The sequence below is a fragment of the Solanum stenotomum genome, chromosome 10, assembly GCF_019186545.1.
Source record: "Solanum stenotomum isolate F172 chromosome 10, ASM1918654v1, whole genome shotgun sequence".
Classification (NCBI taxonomy): Eukaryota; Viridiplantae; Streptophyta; class Magnoliopsida; order Solanales; family Solanaceae; genus Solanum; species Solanum stenotomum.
In genome coordinates, this window is record NC_064291.1 from 710,252 (window position 1) to 728,766 (window position 18,515).

An 18,515-nucleotide genomic window follows, 5' to 3' on the forward strand; every position below is an offset into this window, starting at 1 on the left:
GAAAGTAAAATATAGAACTTGTATTAATTATTGCAGTTTAACTTTTAATTGCATGTTTTGATTTTTGGATGATGTACATTTCTTTTGTTTCAATTTCTGACAACAATATATAATATGCATTGTTTTACAGTCAGATTTATACCCGTTGGATACCAATGTCACGACCCAAAAATAGACGTGATGGCACTCGTCTTATCCCACCAAGACAAATCAGTCTAAAACTCAACTATTTCAATAAAATGCGGAAATTTTATAATCAACTCAAAAATACCCCCAAAATCTGGTTGTCATATGTACAAGCCTCTAAAGTATAACAATTGATTCAAAAGAAAAACACAAGTCTCAAATGACATTGTTTCTAGAATAGAACAAGATCATAAATAGGAGTAAGAAGGTCCGCTGAGATGACAAACAACTACCTCACAAATCTCCAAGAAGCCTCGGAAAAGAAGAGAATGACAAGTACCACAAAAATCCAGGCTCGTAACCTACAAACATTGTAGAAACAAGGGGTGAGTACCAAACCACACGGTACTCAGCAAGTAAACTCCTAAACACAAGCTAAGGGAATAGAATACGGGTACTCCTTACCACCCCAACCGAACCTCCATAACTACAACTTGCATAAAATCAGCCCAACCTAATAGTTCACAGTTTACAAGCACATGTCTCAACAACAACACTCTAACAATTACATATCCTCAACAACAAGCTCAATATTCATCAATCAAAGTTCCACAGAAAGGCACTCATAAGATCAGCAAAACACAATATCAAGTTCACTAATGATAAATATGTGCATTGCAATGGAATGCAATGTCAAGTATAGTGATGCATGTCTAACCTAGTGATACACAGTCGTTGTCTCTCAGTCTGGGAACCATGGGGGACGCATCTTTCCATGCATCCGTCGCGGCGCGCAACACGTCCCTCGATAATAGTATCCATCGCAGCGCGCAATACGTCCCTCGATATAAAGTATCCGTTGTGGCGCGCGATACGTCCCTCGATAATAGTATCCATCGCAGCGCGCAATATGTCCCTCGATATAAAGTATCCATTGTGGCGCGCAATATGTCCCTCGAAATGGTACATCCTCTTATCACATAACACTATCACAACCATGTCTCAGAACCTATGCAAATTACATGTTCACACAAATAATGAGGAGATGACAATTTTCATAACAAGGCACAATTCACAACAATGCAACTGTAATACAACATCAACAATTAAGCAATAAGCCTTCAAATCATTCTCAAACATCACACACCAACAATTAATCACATTACCTTTTTATTACCCTTTTTTCATCATTAGAATTATTCAACATGGACAAGGTAACCCATCACCAATCTCCATTACTCCCAAACACATATTACAAGGAAATACACGAATTTCATACACTTAACAAGGGTTTAAAAATCCACTTGCCTCAAATAACCGAACAATCACTTCGGGACTTGAGCCTTCCCTTTTCGTTGAACTTCCAAATCAATGCAATTTATTCACAAAAATAATCGCGATAAGATTTCTAATTTAATAACACCAATATTACTATAATCCAGTTCCTAATTCTTGATGCCAACCCATACGCTACATATCATCCTCCTAAATTTTAAGCCTAGAATTAACTTTAATTTCCTTTAAATATCATAAATTTGATAATAATCCTCTCAAACAATATACCTAATATTTAATTCTATATACCAATATATCAAAACTTGAATTATAACCTGATAATTGTAAGAAAATCGTGAAAGTCAGACTGTATTCACAATCAAAATGAATGCCTTCATTAATTGCCATGTTTACATGATGGCACGAAGTCCAATTCTCCAATTCTAAATCACCGCAACTTACAAATATATATAAAATAATTTACTTTAAGTGCTAAATTAGTTTTCCTCTTTACTGTTTCCTCTCATTATTAAAATAATAACGACAAATGATTGTCATGATTTCAAGTTAAATCCTAATGAAAATTATGTTGAATCGCTAGAATTTCAGCCACAAATGCTAAAAAGATAACGACGATTCGATAGGATTTGTCGTCATAATCCCAACAATACCCTCGTTAAAAAAACGATTATTTTTGCATTGTTTTTCTTAACAATGTTAAATTATGTAGAATGACACCATAAGATTCTATATATTAATTTGTGCAAATCAACCCATAACATTTGAATCCTTCAAACGTTTAATTAATTAATAATTGAATGTGAAAAGGTTCACTCATGCTACTCTTTTTCACTTCTAATTAATTTACCCCTACAAGAAAAAAATATTTGACTAATAGAATTTATCTTTCAATGCTAGAAAATCAACATAATGCATACCAAATATAGTTGATTCTATAATAGTTGAGCGTTATCCTAAACCTAGTATACCTATATCTACCTATTCTAGTTAATCAATTAAACCTAAATCATTGAAAAAAATTACAGCTCTTTTAATAGGAATAACAAGCAGCACTATTCTCATAAACTTAATTAACCTAATAAATGATATAGTGAACCCCCTATCATACAACATAGTACCTAGATTACAAATTTGAGCATATAATTTTGTAGTCAACATATGTATATGGATAAATATGGGATCCCTAGGATTCTAGCTAGTATTAGAGTATAACAGAATACCTACTAGTAGTAATATCCATTTTTTTTTTGCCCTAGTAATATCCATGTATTATTCAAGTTAAATTATTTTTTGTTTGGAACCCCTTCATTTGGCCTTAAAAAAATGTTTGTTAATTCAAACAAAAATAAACTTTGAAACCACACCTTTCCTATACGATCTTGAATACCATAATTTATCTTTGAATGGGTTTCACCTTTAAAGGAGGGTAATTAATATGTGGACGACTAGATTAGTGATGTTGAAAATGTGACCATATCTAATTCTGAGGTTTGCCTAATCTAACTTAATGACGCACTTCTAGAGTTTTTTGACTTGAAATACTGCACAAAACGTCTTTCTTACTTAATGATTCGTTAGTCAATGAAGTCATTGCGGACATCAAGACTAGTAGTGTCGAAAATGTGACCACATCTAATTCTGAGGTTGGCCTAATCTATCTCAGTGACAACACACTTCTAGAATTTTTTTATCAGAAATATTGCGCAAAACGTCTTTCTTACTCAATGAGTTGTTAGTCAATAAAGTGCGGACAAGACTTGTGGGATCGAGAATGTGACCACATCTAATTCTGAGGTTGGCCTAATCTATATATCTTAATGACACACTTCTAGAGATTTTCGATCTGAAATACTGCGCAAAACGTCTTTCTTAAACAATGATTAGTTAGTCAATGAAGTCATTATGAATTCCTAATTCGTCTCATTATTTTTTAGACTTTCACATGTTTGACATTAACCAACCTAGCCACTAGCACTATAGTGGTTCTCTTGGAGAGAAAAGAAGGAAGGAGAACACTCTACATTCATCGACATCAATAACAAACTCAGAGTGATTCCTCAAAAGTGAAGAGCTAGCTAGGGGTTTAATAACCTTCATTTAAAAAGATGTTTTTTAGAATACATTTGAAAAATACAAAAGAAACGAATTATATAAATTATGAATAAATTATTGAAGAAAATAAGATATCGATAACAAATCAGGAAAGATAACTGAATTAAAAGAAACAACAATAATGATAAATGGAAAGGATATGGTAATAATAACACAACAAAATTGATCTTATGATAATCATTGAGCCTAATTTATACGATATTTTTGTTAACGGTACTAAAATATGGTTTTGAGACTAATAGGTTTTATCTCTTTTTTCAAATTCCTCTTCTGTTTTTAAAAAATATATTGTAGTATGTATCTTCTTCTACTTTAAACATGAAATAGATAAAATAAAATAAAAATAAACTTTTGTTCAAAGAGTGAAATTATTGGAACTGTCCATATTTAGTTTATCATCCGAAATCATATTACATTCTGGATTTAATTAGATAGGATGAATAGAGATGGTATTTGTTTAGTATGTAATTATTTTGAGTATAGTAATCTTAATCTAGAAATATATGATAATTTAATGATTCGATTTTCAAATTTTACTATTTTCAATTTAATCAAATTCACACTGTATAAGTAAGGATCAAATGTTTCCTATAAAAAAGTTAATTATTCATTCTAGTTTAGGATTCGAAATCAAGACTTTCAATAAAAACAAAAGATACTTTAATCATTTTACTAACATCCTTCGATAATATGAATTATGATTTAAACCTAAGAGAATCTTATGGTTATCTTGGATATAGTTTAAAAAGAATTATCAGCAAAATGACTTGATTTTATGGTGTGTCCAAATTTACAACTAAAAGGTTATATGATAGATTGATAAATACTTTTTATTTTTAATTAGAGATCACATCTTTGAAAATGGAAATGTAATCTTTTTTTTTGTGGTAGAAAGCATTTTACCTCATTTAAAAGTGAGACTTCTCAACTTGAATCTAAGTTAGTCGGGTCTCAGGTGTTGGACGCTTTGTTACAAGTCGGATTATATTTTTCAAAAGGTCTCACACCATTTATAGTATCATTACACCTTATATGTAGCTTTTTTGTCTTTTCAGCTATCAATGTAGGACTTTGTTCACACATTCAAATATTTCTTCGTCGAACTAAGTTCCACATAATCCATCACTATTTATGGGCTAATTTGGAGATTATCTAGGTGCCACCCACATCAATCGAGTATTTATGTCTTATGGCCACCAAGACACACTAACTTCCTTTTTTGTATATGTGTTTTCAGAACTCTGAGTAACGGTAAAAAATTGACTCGTAAATGGGTAAAGGCACTAAATCAGTGCTCCCTATTTTTGTTTGTCGAATCATTGGCTTTGATACAAATGGTTCAACTTAAAAAACTCAAAAATACTCTTAACATGGTGTGCTATCATTCACTTTTGGCCAAACTGCCCACAGGATTTGCTCAAAAATGCCTCACCCTTTTCTTCTTTCCATGTCCGACTTTGTTCACACTGATCACCCTACAATTTTTTCTTTCTTTTGGATATCAATGTGGAACTTTATTTGCACATTATACCTAAAATAAGTATTGGACCCCAAATGAAAAGACAATGAACATATTGTTTCTAGAGAAAGAGTAATTTCAATTTATTCTTTTTACCTATTCGATGTTCGGAACCTCCTATCATGATTTATTATTAAGCACTTCTTATCAAAAGGTTCTCCAATCTCAAAATCAAAAATTGAAAGTTCTTATTAAGGGTTATAAAATGATCAGAATCATTTTATCAGATCGATCCTTGTTTACACAAATACTAAATAATTGATCACTATTGAGCCTAGTTCTAATCCAAATGCACATTTTATCTTACCTATATTTATCACCTAAACCTAACCCATTGAATTTTTACGACAAATTTAATAGGACTACGCTCGTGCTCACGAATATAATGTTCTAGGTTAGACCATGCTATTCGAGAAAATAAGGGCCCCGAACAAGAAAAGAATAAGACATATTGTCTTGATATTTTCATAAACGTTAAATGTAGACCTAGAATGATATATACCACATATTCTATCATAAAACATATAGTACCCACTGTTTTATTTGTATTCATGTATGGCCCCCCTCGATTCATTTGAACGATCTGGTTTTTGAATTGCATTGATTCGACTTAGTGAAATTCAGACAGTGTGAGTATGCCCATAAGAGATAAAATGTTCCCTACGAAAAGGTAAACTTTTTATTCTAATTTAAGGTTTGAAGCGAGACCTCTAATTGAGAAAGAAGAGATTTCAATCACCCGATTAACATCGCGCAAGAATTTTCAATTAAAAGGTTAATTTTTCAATTAGAATCAAAATCGAGATATTCAATTTATCATACCCTTAGATGAAGTTCCTATGAAATATATGACTTAAACCTAAGAGAATCTTTTTTTTTATAAAATTAGAGAAAATTAGTTCATTAAGTTTTTGCGACATATAGATAAAACTCTCAATAAAAACAAAAGGTTTAATTGACAATCAGTGTTCTAATATACAACGAAATATTATAGTGAGTAATTATTGTTCCTCCATTTTAAATTAGATGTCTCGATTCGAGCATGAAAATAGAATTACATTATGAACAAAGCGATTTACCTTCCTGAAGTGAGAATTTTTATCCTAAATCTAGGTTAATTGCGCCTCTAAACAAATGTCGGATATCGGATGAAAAATCATATAAATATTAGTATTATATATTAAATAAAAGAGAGAGAAGAGAAATATCTGTTTTTTTTCTTTTGAGTGCAGATCATAATGGGTTAAGACAACAATCGAGTCAAGACCCAATTCCTAACCTAACCCAAATTTAATCGGGTTGAGCGAGTTAGACGGGTTGAATTTGATTTTTCCACCCCAATATTTTTATTTTTTTTATTTTTTAAGAATTGAGAAAGAAATAAATACTACTTCCTCCGTTTTAGTTTGTGACATTATTTTCAAATTAGTTTATTGATGCATTTCTATTATTTGAATAAATACTTTTACACCTCCTACTTTTTCTTTAATGAAATAATTTATTTGACCATATGTCTAATAGATTTTTGCTGTACACAACATCTAAAAAATCTCACAACAAAAAATAATCATGTTCTTTATTTTTATTTGTATAAATTTTAGCAAGTATATCGTAGATGATCAATATATAATCACTATATTATCTATTATAATTGATGCATACACTGATTATACATACTTACATAGTTATAAATACACTTGTTATGCACTCAATGTACACTAATGACAATTACAAATTATTACTTCTTTTTTTTCGTCAAATGTTCAAGGAGAACAATTAATTACAAATTATTACGATTAGATGGAAAATAATTTTTTTAAAAAAATGATTTACCTAAAAACATTATAGTCCCAAAAAACTTCTTTTTTTAAAAAAATAAAAAATGTCCACAATTTTTTATTTGTATGGGACCAACTGATCACATACATCCAATAGTGGGCCAATAAATATGCAAATTGGCACATGGTTTATGAAAAATCCTGATGATAGATAAGTGACTACTCAGAATTCTAATCATATTGAATTTACCATGTGCTTATATTGTATAGTACTATGATTTGACACTTATCTTTTTTTCCCTTTTTTTTTTTTTTGTTTTTATCTTAAATAATATATTAATAAACTCTATATAAAAGTTATCTATCGGAGCAATATTTTTACCGATCTATTTACAACAAGTAGATCCACATTAGGAGAATGAGTAATGTGTCACAAAAATTAGTACAATAAGCCGTGAATATACTTCTTGATAATGAAATTAAGGGACAACCGATAAGAGACAGTCATAATAAAATTTACAAGTCATGTTCTGATGTAATTGAAGACAAATTAAAGAGGAAAGATTTCGTGAGACTCTATTTAATAAATGAGTCGATTGTTCAGAACGTTTTACCATTATCATTGATTATTCACTTTTATTACATCGATCAGGATTGTCTCGTGTCATTTATAATCACCACTATAAGATTATAATTATATAGCATTATTGCACTCTATACTTCGCTTAGAAGAAGATATGAGGGACTTTACATGTATTCTTCAATCTTTTGATGTAAAAGAAGACACATGATTTTAACTCTTATTAAATATATAAAAATAAATGAGTTTATTAGTGAATTTAACAAAGCATACAATTATTGTTAATTATCTTTTATAGCTAGATGTCTAGTCGTACGTTGTGAACAAAATATAAACACAAAAACTATATGTAGAAGAAACTTTGCCCCATCGAATTTATACCCTTTTTTTAAGTAGACATTAAAAGTTTGTGGGGGTCATATTATCCCACAAAAATATTTCTAACAATTATAAATACACCATTTTATTCCATTCTCAGATCATGTGTAATTTCACGTATTGGAGGCGCGTGAATGAAAAAAAATCACGCAAACTTTAAGTTTATAGTTATTGAAAATGGTTTCATGGGATAATAGGACCCTCACAATCTTTAGATATCTACTTAAAAAAGGGTATACGATCGATGAGATGGGGTAATCATGTATTTTCTCTTTTATGATATATAGTAAGTATCTCGTGTGAATACTGAATACTATAAATATTGTTCATCAACTTCATTAAATGATAATAATTCACGTGATTAACGTTTACATTTGATAATTGCATCATTAACTTTTATATTTGAAAGTAATATCAATTATTACTTATATTACTCCTAATAAATAACACACATCGATAACCACTATCCAATGTATAGTGATTGTCAATTTGTGTATTAGGCTACACATTCTATGATCATCAAAGAAAATTAAAATGTTTTTTCGGGAGAGGAGGGGGATTATTTTTTCTAAAATTTGAAATGTTCGAAAAATAAGTAAAAATACTTTTAAGTAGAAGAAAAAATAATTATTTCTTAACAATAATAAAAATTGAAGCGAAAAAGAATCTTGACACAAATATCCCTCTTATAAACAACTTGTGAGGTTACTACGTATAACAACTCATTTCCTTTTATTAATATTTCAATCATACATTTAAATGATAAAACAAAAAGACAATTGCTTCATATACTTGTTGCAATTATCAAACATTTTTAAATGAATTAGTCAACCATGATATTGCTTGTTTTTTAAAAGTACTTTTCTAAAAAACTATCTTAATAAAAATATTTCTCAAAATAAGCGATTTTTAGTAGATTGGTCAAACAGGCTCTAAGTCCACAACTCCCAGAGAAGTATAATCGTACTACTAGAATCACATCAATAATACAAATACAGTCTCTTTTCTCTCTACATTATTATTATTATTATTATTATTATTATTATTATTATTATTATTATTATTATTTCAATATTATAATATCGTTATAAATCTAGCTCCTCGATCGATCATAAAGAATCTTCCTTTCTATACTTATCATTTAGGTTTGATGTAACTAAAGTAGAAAGTAATTTCTAAATATATTGAGGCCATTGACATCATATGCTCTACTGAAAAAATTTCACGAAAAAGAAAACAAAAATGAAGGACTACATTAAACTAGCTATAAGATATAACATGGTAAATTAAGAAAGGATGAGTGAAATGGAATTGATGAATGATGTGTACCTTTAATGTTTCACTTAGAAAATGATAGATTTTTAGACGTTAGCAACTTTTTGTCACACATATATGTCAGACTTTTGGATATATTATAAATACATATATGGAGACATTTCTCCAAAAGGTCACTCTCTTTAAATACAAGCCAAGCCTTACAAATCAAACGTGGTATGCTAAGGACCTAAAATATCAATGCTCCTTTATTGCATAAATTTTTTGGTCCTTTTTGGACAATATATATTACTCGAAATAACAATACTTCAAATTTTATTTTATTTTACATAATTTAAAGATATTTTTGTGTAAATGTTATTTTCGCCTTAAATGACTATTTCTTAAATAGTAGTTTTTACCATTTGGTAGAGCCAACTAAGATGGGCCAACATTAGCATACACATTGGCCCAACAAGCTCTTGATGGCCTATTTTTGGATTTTTTGAGGGTGTGTTTCGTATAGTACAAAATATTTTCTGAAAATTATTTTTAAAAATTTTCCTTGTCTGGTTGGTCGAGCTCCTTAAAAAATGAGGAAAATAAGTTTCCTTATGGAAATAGCAAAAACAAGTTTCAGAAGTAATTTTAAAGTTCTTTATTCTCTTTCCCACCATCCAACATTCCCAACACCATCTCTAGACCATTTCACCCTGGAACTCCCACTCTCAACCCTATTCCACTCTTACAATATTTCACTCGCTTACATATAAATGCTCCTAAGAGACAAATCTAATGTATGTCTAGTGAAGAACAAAAAACATTTTTTTTGAAAGAAAAAAGAGAGAAAAGTTCAAGATCATCCCTTGTGAGATTTATTCTCTTAAGTCGTTTGGTAGAGTGTATTAGGAAAAATAATGCATGCATTAGATGTGTGTATTAGTAATACCTTGTTTGGTACACTTTTTTATGTCATGTACAACTAATGCAAGCATTAGTTATACACTATATTGTGTATTAAGTTGTGTATTACTAATACCACAAAATCCTAGGTATTAGTAATACATTGCATTTTAACACTTGCATTAGATTATATAATTACAAAACTACCCTCAAAGCTTTTTAAAAAAATATCTCCATTTTCCACTGTACAGTGTTTTAGAAACTTGTCATTTTCTCTGTGGCTACTATACCTTTTAAAAAAACATCTCCATTATTTATAAATTTGATTGTTGGTAATACCTTTTTGTATTTCAATTGCACTAGGAAATAGGATTTGTGGTTGCTAAAGCATATGCCCAGACTCCTAATATATATAAAGTGCATATACTGATTTTAATAGGGTACCGCTTTGCAGTTAGGAATTATCTCAGGTCTATGCTGCATGTATCGCCCTTACATTTCATCAGTTTTTATTTTTTATTTTTGTACTCATTTTATCTCAAAAAAAATTTGAGGCTGAGCTTAGCAAGATATGTGATCGAATTTTGAGCTTAGCAAAATTGACATCTTCTTTTTAAAAAAAAAATCTTATTTCAATATAGGTTAATCAAAATATTTACTATTGTGACGATTATGTTGATAAAAAATTTCTTTGCCAACTTTCCACAAAATATTTTGACGCAATAGTAACAACTATTTAATTTTATATTTGAAAAGAAGAAGAAGAGTTAATAATGTTTTAATAAAGAAATCTTTTTTGATGTTTTAGCAAAGAATCTTGTTGCAAAGGAAATGTACAAAGAAATAAAGTGTGAAGGGTATTTTTGTAAACATACATTTTTTTAATGGAAATTATGCACGATTTGTTATTTCTAATACATCATAACTAATGCAGGCATAACTAATGCAAGCATTACTAATACAAGCACTACTAATGCATGCATTACTAATACACCCTATTTTGCATTATTCTTATACACTACCAAACGACCCCTTAATTCACCCTACTTTGGAGTATTGAATTGTTACAATCTTTAACCAAAAAATAATACTCTATACGTCCCAATTTATGTGTCATCCTTTCTAAGTCCATCCAAGAAAAATGTCACATTACCTTATTAGGCAACTATTCAACGACACCACCCCATTTTATCATTACTAAGTCTCACTTAACACTTAACTGTGAAGAAATGTCAACTAACATTAAGCACTAAAGTGACATTAAGGACAGCTTGGAAAAACATGATAAAGTCTTCTATTATTTCTTAAACTCCATGCCTAACAACTCGGTGCCACATAAATTGAAAATAAAATTGTTACAATATCATCTTACAAGTGATCTTTTGGGGCTAATTTGGCTATCTTAAAGATACTTATGGCAATTGGCAAGCCCAATTCTCTCCTAGCTTAAGCTCCTTGTTGGATTGGCCCAGAATATCTATTGGGCTAATGATGAGAGTATACAAACTGCTATTTGTGCCTACTAATTTAGCAAATTTATCCTTCTCTAGCCGAAGCTGCACAAGTACTCAATTTTGAGACCACCATTTAAATCATACAAATAATACTTAAAATTATACTAATGGGACATTGTTTTTCATTAGTAACATATTTGCTTAGATACACTTGGAGTTTCTACTCCTAGTAAATATCAACTTGCCACATTGATAGAACATTTTTGGGCTTACAAAATTAACAAGATCAAGCTAATACAGCAATCTTCCAGACTCCATAGTACAGTTGCCTAGTTGGTAATATCTTTTTAACCACAAAATTGGGAACTTTGTTCATGCCAAAAAGAAATTTGGACCTATCCAGTCTATGACATGTCCTCATGATAAAGATGAAGTCCCAGCCCAAAACGAGCACAAGCTCGACGAAATGCCATACCTTCTGCCTTCTGCTCTGGATCCCCATAACCTGGATCATCTACTGAAGCAGTGCCAGTTGATTCTCGATATATCTAAGTCAAAACAGAGAAAGAAATAAAAAATCATCATCAGAGTTTTGATAATGTAAAAAATTCTCATGTAAATGAAATGCAAGCAAACCAGAAAACTAGGTAACAAGCACAAGCATACACATCTATTTTATGGGTTTTCTCCAACAGGTAAGATGTGGTGTTGTTACATGCAGTGGCTCCATACCCCAATAGACGAAGAAAAGGAATTCAAGAAGAAAATCACAACTTTGTAATCAGTTACAAGATTGTTCAAAGCAAAAGGACAACACAGTGAATCATAAGCGTCAGCTTGTGCTCACATTGACTAATTCATTACATCATTTTTCGAAGATAGTAAGTGATAGACAACTAAGCGATGTTCTTCCTTACACTCAGAAAAAAGTTGTCTGTTAAGTAACTTGAAGAATAAATACTTACACCGAATGAAGTGCTTAGATGCGGAAACAAACTTTATGAGAATCATTGGACATTTCATAGCTTTAAAGTCGGTTAAAGAGTCTATCTGTGGCTTTTTAGGTAGGTCTTCTCAAGTTAAAAGGCAGCAACTCATGAAGAACAGTATTTGGTTGCTCAGAAAAATATCACAGATCAAGAGCAGGCATATACTGTCACAAAATAAACAACTTAATAGAAACAATGTGTCAAGCATAAGTTACAAAGATAGCAATACCTCTGCATCAGTCCCATTTATTGTCACACGATAAACAACTTAATAATAGAAACAATCTGTCAAGCATAAGTTACAAAGATAGCAATACCTCTGCATCAGTCCCATATATTGTCACAAGATAAACAACTTAATAATAGAAACAATCTGTCAAGCATAAGTTACAAAGATAGCAATACCTCTGCATCAGTCCCATATATTGTCACACGATAAACAACTGAAACTGACTTTCCATCAGATGAGTAGGTGATGCTTCGAACTTCGCCAGACCATTCTAATTGGCAACAATTTTGACTGTCAACTGGCTGACTAAAGTAAAAGTAGTTTCATTCGCAGAAAAAGGGAAAATAAATAAAAAAGATCTTTGACATACCTGGAGCATGTAAATTCATAATCCTATTCACAATATGCCTGCAAAGATTCAGAAGTCATAAAAAATAAGTCGATTGTTTTTATATTGTAAAAGCAACATAAACAAAATGCAGAACACCCTATTCAGGCAAAGTGTTAATATGTCGGGTGAAGAAATGATGAAGGCCCGCACCAATATAAAAAGAAGAAAAAACACCGTTCTACACTTTCACAAATGCACTAAATGCTAACATATTTCAAAATCAACCGAGCAACGAAGTTGGCCACTCAGAGTTGATACTTTGGGTGCATTTGTTATGGAGGATGATGTACAACAACAACAACAACATACCCAATGATTTATTTTGGAATGTCATTTTAATGTTCATTTTCCTTGTGTGGTTGAGTATAAAAGTAAGTATACAATAAAATGATAGTATTTTGATGATATTTTTGAGTTTAAATATGTACATTTGGGATGTCTGCAAAGGATAATGATTTGCTTCCTGGAGGAGATTAACAGTGGGTTACAATATGCTTTCACAGGGGTCGGGTCTATGGCCCCTGTGATAGGAAACTGAGGAAGTACTTATGGAAAGAACTTGCTGCTATCAGTGGAATTGTTTCACTACCATGGGCTGTTGGAGGAGATTTCAACATAATAGGTGTATGGAAGAAAAAAATGGGAGAAGCTAGAAACATCAGAGAATTCTCAAACTTTATTAACGACCTACCTTTAGTAGTTCTTCAACAACTGAATTCATGTTCAGTAGGCATACATTATTTTCAGTCAATAACTGTTACAGAGATGTTGTTGCAACGGTTTAATCAGGGAAATCCTAATTGTCCCTAGAAGATTATTTGAAAAACCAAAGTACCTATGAAGGTAAGTTTTTTGCTTGGCTAGCAACTAGGGATAGTTTATTGTTTGGCTAGCAACTAGGGATGCTTGCCAAACACAAGTACAAAGGTGAGGTTTTTCCTTGTGTAGTAAATGCTATTTTTGCAATTCAGAGGAGGAAACAAGATAATACCTTTTCTTGCATTGCAGATTCTCAAGACAGTGCTGGGAACTTTCCTTTAGCATAATGGGCATATCTTTGATGTTACTTAAGAAAATTAGTAGCTTGTTGGAAGTGCGGCAATCACAGTAAGTTAAAAGAGCTTATAGCCAATAATGGGAGCATCCCCAATTGCATAACGTGGAGCTTATCCTGGTCTTTTGAGTCTCATACATGAACTATTAGGTTTATGAGTTTACCATCACCAACTATTTATCAAAAACACACCTCAACTATCAATTGCTCACTTCACCTACCTGAACTATGGTGATATCTCAAGTAGGAAAAGTAAGCAATCGATGATTGAGTTGTGTTTTGATAAATAGTTGATAATAGTTCAAGTAGTAAACTCACACACATGATACTTCAGGTATAAAACTCGAAAAACTAGGATACTTTAGGTGTTTATTTCACTCTTCACTCTAAAATGCAGAATATAAACAAGATAGAACACATGTTGGAGGTGAGTTATGTCATCAATCAAAAACCACAAAACTCACCCCAAAAGGTATAATCTTTATAAGCAATTCAAGCACAACTAATCAAATGCAGAAGAGTAAGCACAAAAACAACAACAACATATCCAGTGTAATCCACAAGTAAAAAGAGAAGGGCAGAGCAGTCAGATCACCATGGTATGTATTTGATGGAGAATCCATTAGGTTCATGGCGAAACTTGATGAGTGAATCTGGAACTTTCTTGTTCAGCTCTTTCAGTATATCAGAAAGTGGTCTGCTGATTCCTGAAGTTAGGTCCGCCGTTTCCCTTTCTGAATCAAATATCAATCTCTCTCTGTCTCTGTCTTTGTCTTTCGGAGAAGAAGAAGCCTTAGCAGAGATGGAGCGCTGGCACAATCGGAGTCTATTCAACACAGAAGAAGAAGTTGAACGCAATGAAGAAAACGCCATGGCTTTTCCCCTTCAACTTCACTCAAAAACCCTCCATTTCTGCCTTGAAAAAAGGGTTTATTTATAGGAGGAAAAAATGGCAACCAAAGTTCTACATTTTCAAAAAGAATTAGAAAAGGTTCAAAAACATAGCTAAACTATTTCGTTTTTAATTTAAACAATTATAATAATTCATATTAGATACAATAACGATAAAATCATTCATCAAATCTATGTTACATAAATCGAGAATTTTCATCGTTACTTTATAAGAATAATAAAAAACAAACAATTATTAACTACCAGATACTCTAGTTAATAAAAGTTACATTAATTACAATTTTTTTTATATACTTCGTATTATATTATACAAATATTAATTATTTACCTTTTTTTTTTTTTGATAATTAAAATTTTATTTACCAAATTGAACATTACACACTGGAAAAAAAAAACAGCAGATTTGGACATACATGCTCCAAGACTTGCTGAAACATCACACTCTATTTCACAACTTCTCTCCTAAGGGTATACATTGAGTTCTTGAAGTCTGTTGCCTATCTTCCCATAATGGGATCCTCTTCCATGTACATCTCTAATGATGTGTCTAATCATGAACTCCTCATTTCTCTGTTTGGACTGAAAGATTCTGTTGTTGCGCTCTATCCACACATGATAGATGGTTCCTGCCATAACCATCCTATACACCTTGGCTTTGCTAGTGTTGCTCTTCATATGTGTTGTTGCCCATTGTACTTCTTCATGCCACTTCCCTCCTGTACGTTGTATTCCTTGCCAAGCTAGCAGCTTCTTCCATATTCCAGCAGTGAACATGCATGCAAAAAAAAAGGTGATCGATATCCTCATCCTCCACTTGACATAAGGGACATGTCAAATTAGATGTTACTCCCCATTTTGCCATTCTATCTTTCGTTGACAACCTCTTATTTAGAGCTAAATACAGTATGAACAACTACTTTGGTGCACCATAGTTGGACCATATCAACTTTCTCCACTCCACTTTCTCCCTATCTCCTCTCATCTTTTCATAAACCTTCTTAATAGAGTACTATTCCATTTGCTGTAAACTATGCTCATTGTAGCCAGCAGCTTGAAGATGTTTATGAGCTTTAAGAATTCTTTGTACCAGCCACGAAACTTGATTTGCTTGAATGCCCCAAATTCCTCTTTGCCCATAGTAACTATGTATCCATTCCACCCATAATTTATCTTTTTTCTTACACAGATTCCATAGTAACTTCCCAATAGCTGCATTATTCCAAATAAACACATTCAGAAAATTCAAACCTCCACTTGCTTTAGGCCAGCATAGCTTCTCCCAGGATATTAATGCTTTCTGTGATGCCTCCACCCTACCTGTCCACAAAAACTTTCTACATATACTCTCAATAGCATGTAGGATCTTCTTAGGAATTGCAAATATTTGTGCCCAAAAAGTTTGTATAGAAAACATGACACTCTTCACCAATTGAGCTCTGCCAGCATATGAGAGGAATTTATTTGTCCAACAAGTGACTCTATTCAGCATTTTGTCAATAAGGGGTTTACATTGAACAATAGACACTCTCTTTGTACTCAAGGGGACTCTCAAGTACCTGAATAGGAACTCTCCTTTCACAAATTGGAATTTCTGTAGTATTTGCTCTTGTACATTATATTTTATCCCTCCAAAATAAACACAACTTTTGTCCACATTTGCCACCAGCCCTGATGCATTGGAAAAAACCATAAAGCACTTATATAGGCTTCTAACAGACTTGATATCACCCCTACAGAACATCAGTAAATCATCTGCAAAACTCTCTTACACCTTGGATGGTAATGGAACTCAGGAGTTGTATGTAGACTTATTAAGTTCCTGGTGAGATAATCCATAGCCAATACAAATAAAAAAGGGGACATGGGGTCCCCTTGTCGAACCCCTCTCTGAGCTTTAAATGGTTTTGTTATTCTTCGATTAACCTGAAATGAATAGGATACTGTGGTGACACATTGCATTATCCACTTAATCACTTTAGCTGGAAATTTCAGTTCATATAATATTTGCTCCAGAAAACTCCATTCAATTGAGTCATAGGCTTTCTTCATATCAACTTTTATCATGTATCTCTTGGAAATACCTTTCCTATTATACCCTTTCACTAGCTCATGGCTAAGAATAATATTGTCATTTATAGCTCTCCCCGGAACAAAAGTTGATTGATTAGGATCAACTAAAGAACTCATCACCTTGTGCAACCTTATGGTAATCACTTTTGAAATGATCTTGTACAATGTTGTGCAACATGAAATAGGTCTATACTCCCCAATTTTAGTTGGATTGGCAATCTTGGGAATAAGGGTCACACCTGTACAGTTAATTGGCTGGTACATGTATCCTGTATAAAAAAACTTCAAAACTGCATTCATGATGTTCTCTCCAACCATTGTCCAAGCCTTCTTAAAGAAAAAAACATTGAAACTATCAATTTCCGGGGCCTTCATATCATGTATACTTTTGAGTGCAATTTCCATCTCCTCTCTTGTCACTCTAGCTGCTAGTAATAATTGTTGTTCTCTATTAAGGGTCTTACCATTCTTCATAGTTTGAGCATTCACACTAGGCAACATCTGGGCAGCCTTGCCAAGCAAATTTTTATAGAATGTACTCACTTCCAGTTCAATTTCTTCCTGTGTCTGGGTTATAGTACCATCTGAAGTCATGAGTTTTGTGATTGTGTTTTGAGCCACCCTATTCTCCATGTGTGCATAAAAGTAAGCAGTGTTTGCATCACCTAACCTCAACCACTGAATTCTAGATTTCTGCTGCATTGCACTCTCTTCAATCATGCTCCATTTCTCTAATTGGATTTGTAGTTCCTTTTCATGTTGTCTAAATTGAGCTACTGCACATGGATCCTTCATTATCTCTTGTATATGCTGCAATTTTCCCCTAATGTCCTTTACAGTATTCCTCAGTCCTATAAATTCTGTGTTGTTAAGTTGTTTAAGGTTTGCTTTCACTTTCTTGAGTTTAAACCATACTTCTTTTAGATCCCTTATATATCCACCACTCCATGCTTCCTTCACCTTTGGTAAGAAATCTGGATGAGCAGCAATACAATTGAAAAATTTAAAAGCCTTGTGATTACCTCTCATATTACTATCCAACTCCAGACACAATGGAGAATGATCAGATGTTCCTGATTGCATAACATTAATCTCTACTTGGTTCATATTCAACATCCATTTTGCATTCACTATTGCTCTATCAATCTTACTGCATAAGCATTCATTTGACCAGGTATACTCTCTTCCTATTGCCTTCAATTCTGTCATACCAGCATCAATCATAAACTCATTAAAGTCTTTAATTTCCATCTCCTGAACTGGATTGCCATTGATTCTATCAGCACCGTTAACACTGCATTGAAATCACCCATACAGATCAAGGGTTCTTGTGTATTGACTACCTTTTGCTTCAAATCTTCCCATAATTGTACTTTATCATGGATAGAATGTAATCCATAAACCACCACCAGACAAAACACCATGTTATTCCTTTGCACTACCACCCTGCTTTGTATATATTGGTCTGAT

At 32.2% G+C, this 18,515-nt stretch overlaps 1 protein-coding gene across 1 annotated transcript; it reads right to left on the minus strand.

Annotated features, from left to right (window-relative positions):
* Positions 1 to 11,799: 11,799 nt before the first annotated feature.
* LOC125841804 (DNA repair RAD52-like protein 1, mitochondrial) lies at positions 11,800 to 14,990 on the minus strand. Its single transcript, XM_049520976.1, has 4 exons — positions 14,659 to 14,990; positions 12,989 to 13,026; positions 12,795 to 12,889; positions 11,800 to 11,948 (listed from the first exon to the last, which is right to left on the minus strand). The coding sequence occupies exons 1-4, from the start codon at positions 14,934 to 14,936 to the stop codon at positions 11,805 to 11,807; spliced, it is 555 nt and encodes a 184-aa protein (XP_049376933.1). The 5' UTR covers positions 14,937 to 14,990; the 3' UTR covers positions 11,800 to 11,804.
* Between the last annotated feature and the right edge of the window lie 3,525 nt (positions 14,991 to 18,515).

What these genes read in the sequence shown, in the direction of transcription:
- LOC125841804 (XM_049520976.1), bottom strand. Translation starts at nt 14,936, where the DNA reads ATGGCGTTTTCTTCATTGCGTTCAACTTCTTCTTCTGTGTTGAATAGA. An exon ending in TCCATCAAATACATACCATG is followed by an intron (nt 13,027 to 14,658) that starts GTGATCTGACTG and finishes GAATCTTTGCAG; the next exon opens with GCATATTGTGAATAGGATTA. An exon ending in TATATGGGACTGATGCAGAG is followed by an intron (nt 11,949 to 12,794) that starts GTATTGCTATCT and finishes GTTTTGACTTAG; the next exon opens with ATATATCGAGAATCAACTGG.